Here is a 2,500-nt window from a genome sequence, read left to right on the forward strand (position 1 = left end):
CGGTAAAACAGCGATACTCCAGTTATCAACACCGATGTTCCTGTTAAAACCACGGGCCGTCCTCATCTCAAATTATCACCATGAACTCATAAAACAGCAACATGTAGAACTTTGTACAAACTCACCGCATCAGCCCAGAGTTCGGGTAACAGCAGCAGCCAACAGCTCCTCAGGACGGGGCTGGGGTCTGGTCCTTGGTCTTCTGTTGTCCTACAAGCTCGTTGGTCAGATGGTCCGGAGGCTCTGTCCTCCATGTGCTGGTTCCAAACGGTGGCGAGCAAGACCAGTGCGCAATGACTGGGTCTGAGCGGGTACGTTCCGTCGTCTGCGCGCTGTTTCCGTGCGGTAAAAGCAAGAATGCGCTGTGGACTACAGGTCCGGGCGCTGCTCCGGTTCTCCGCGCTCAAGAACCGCGGCTGGTTCTGAGGTGGTGCAGCATCCGGACAGAAGCGTGAGTCCAGTTTGGTTTGTTATATGTTGTTCTGAGCGTCCGTCCTCCACGCATTTGGTTCTTCCTGGGGAAAGCGCTTCCTCAGGTCGAGGCTCCCCGCTCCAGCTCCTCTGAGCCCGGACTGAACTGGAGCTGCTCCCGCTGGTTCTGGACTCTGGTTTGGATCTAGTCCGACTGTATTTCTCACACTAGGCTAAAAACAGGGACTTTTTAAAGTTGTATCAATTGAATAGGCTATTGCCATAAAATTATTTGGTTAATTAAAGCCTAAAATAACAAATGCTGGTTGCTGTGTGAATCACGGGGAACACCGGGGCTTCTCTTTTTGACTCACTCTGGAGCCACACGTTCGCACACTGATACTTGCTCTGATCTTCGTGTGTTACATTCTCTGTATTGGCCATTGTTGGTAAAATAATTCGAAAATGAATCGCGTCTGCGTCTGGACAACAATCTGTTACTGCGCTGGAGTCGTACAGCGTCATTTCAGGCAGAGGAGACGCGTTTCCTCCCATGATGCATTTCGAATAGTCCGTTTGCCCATACTGTCTATGGTTTGGACCCGGGTTCGCGTTCACACCAGAGGAACCGCACCAAAGTTGGTCATTTGGTGCGGATTCAAGCGAACCGAGACCACCTCTTTTTTGCGGTCTCGGTCCGGTTGAGTTGGTTCGGGTCCGAGTCCGATTGACGCTTTCACACCAACGCAAACGAACCGAACTAACCACTTTTGGTTCGAATGGATCGTTTGGTGCACCAAATACTGTCGGTGTGAAAACACCCTTTATCTCTGTTTCTGCTTCTGTTTCTCTCAGAGTTTCTTCTTCGGGCTGATGTGGTGAGTTTGTACAAAGTTCTTCATGCTGCTGTTTTATGAGTTCATGGTGAGAACTCGAGATGAGGACGATTCGAGGTTTTAACGAGGAAAATAAAAAACCTTTCACAATCGGAGGAACGTCGGGAACATTGGGCTGATCCTGACCGGGCTCGGATGGGAGGGCATCTGGACTATTTTTATGACCTGATGCTGCCAGACCTTTAAATGAAGAGCTCACTTCAGTCGTGTAGATCTTGTACAGCTTCGAGCGCTCAGAGATCCACGTGCGACATTGACTCAGAGACACACACACACACGGGTTTAGGGTCTGTGTCCGGACCTGCTCCGTCACACTTAACCACAGCTGAATGTGTTTCATTTCAGGAAAATGGAGAAGAGACCAGAACCAGCGGAACCAGGACCAAACCAGGACTCTAACAGGTCTGAACCAGGACCAAACCAGGACTCTAACAGGTCTGAAGCAGGACCAAACCAAGACTCTAACAGGTCTGAAGCAGGTCCTGGTCCCAGTGGAGTCTCTCTGAGCAGTGACAAGTCCAAAGGCTTGAGTATCACCTTTAAAAAAGACCAAAGTGGAGCCTCTGCACAGCTCAGGTCAGTGTCACACAGCTCACACAGCTCAGGTCACACAGCTCAGGTCAGTGTCACAGCTCAGGTCACAGTCACACAGCTCAGGTCACACAGCTCAGGTCACACAGCTCAGGTCAGTGTCACTATTAAAGGTTTTCATAAAGTCGGTCTCTCGAGTTAAAGGGCCTGTTCCATCAAAGGTCTTTAACAAGTCGACTCAGCCTGAAATCCTGAACTGGAACTAAGTCCAGATCAAGACTCAAGTCGATCCACGACACAAAGAAACCTGAGTCTGAATATAGAGCTGTGAAAAAAATATTTGCACTTTTCCTGATTTCTTACTTTTCTGCAGGTGTGTCAGGGCTGCTGAAGTGTTTTTGACAGGGGGAGTTGTGAAAAAGTTTTTCTTTTTTTAAATCCTCAGCCTATAGTCCTATTTCAAAATACATTTTAAATATACATGAAAAAATTTAAATTCAACATTTTATTGAAATATACACACTAGAGCCCAACCGATATATCGACGGATGTGGGCACCTGGAAACACATCTAATTTACAGACAGATAAATGTCCTCATATGTGACTCCAGGTGAGTGTTTATCTTTGGAGTCATGTGTCTGTGTGTGTGATGCCCCGGGTC

At 48.2% G+C, this 2,500-nt stretch overlaps 1 protein-coding gene across 1 annotated transcript in view; it reads left to right on the top strand.

Moving 5' to 3' along the window:
* LOC129410937 (protein NLRC3-like) overlaps positions 1–2,500 on the top strand; it is a 15,416-nt gene that overhangs the window by 7,846 nt on the left and 5,070 nt on the right. Inside the window, 1 exon segment of the mRNA XM_055160040.1 lies at positions 1,653–1,883. Within this exon segment, the coding sequence (XP_055016015.1) occupies positions 1,653–1,883 (231 nt within the window).

This window comes from Boleophthalmus pectinirostris, unplaced genomic scaffold (assembly GCF_026225935.1).
Source record: "Boleophthalmus pectinirostris isolate CB_2022bp ecotype Guang Dong unplaced genomic scaffold, ASM2622593v1 HiC_scaffold_2826, whole genome shotgun sequence".
Taxonomy (NCBI): Eukaryota; Metazoa; Chordata; class Actinopteri; order Gobiiformes; family Gobiidae; genus Boleophthalmus; species Boleophthalmus pectinirostris.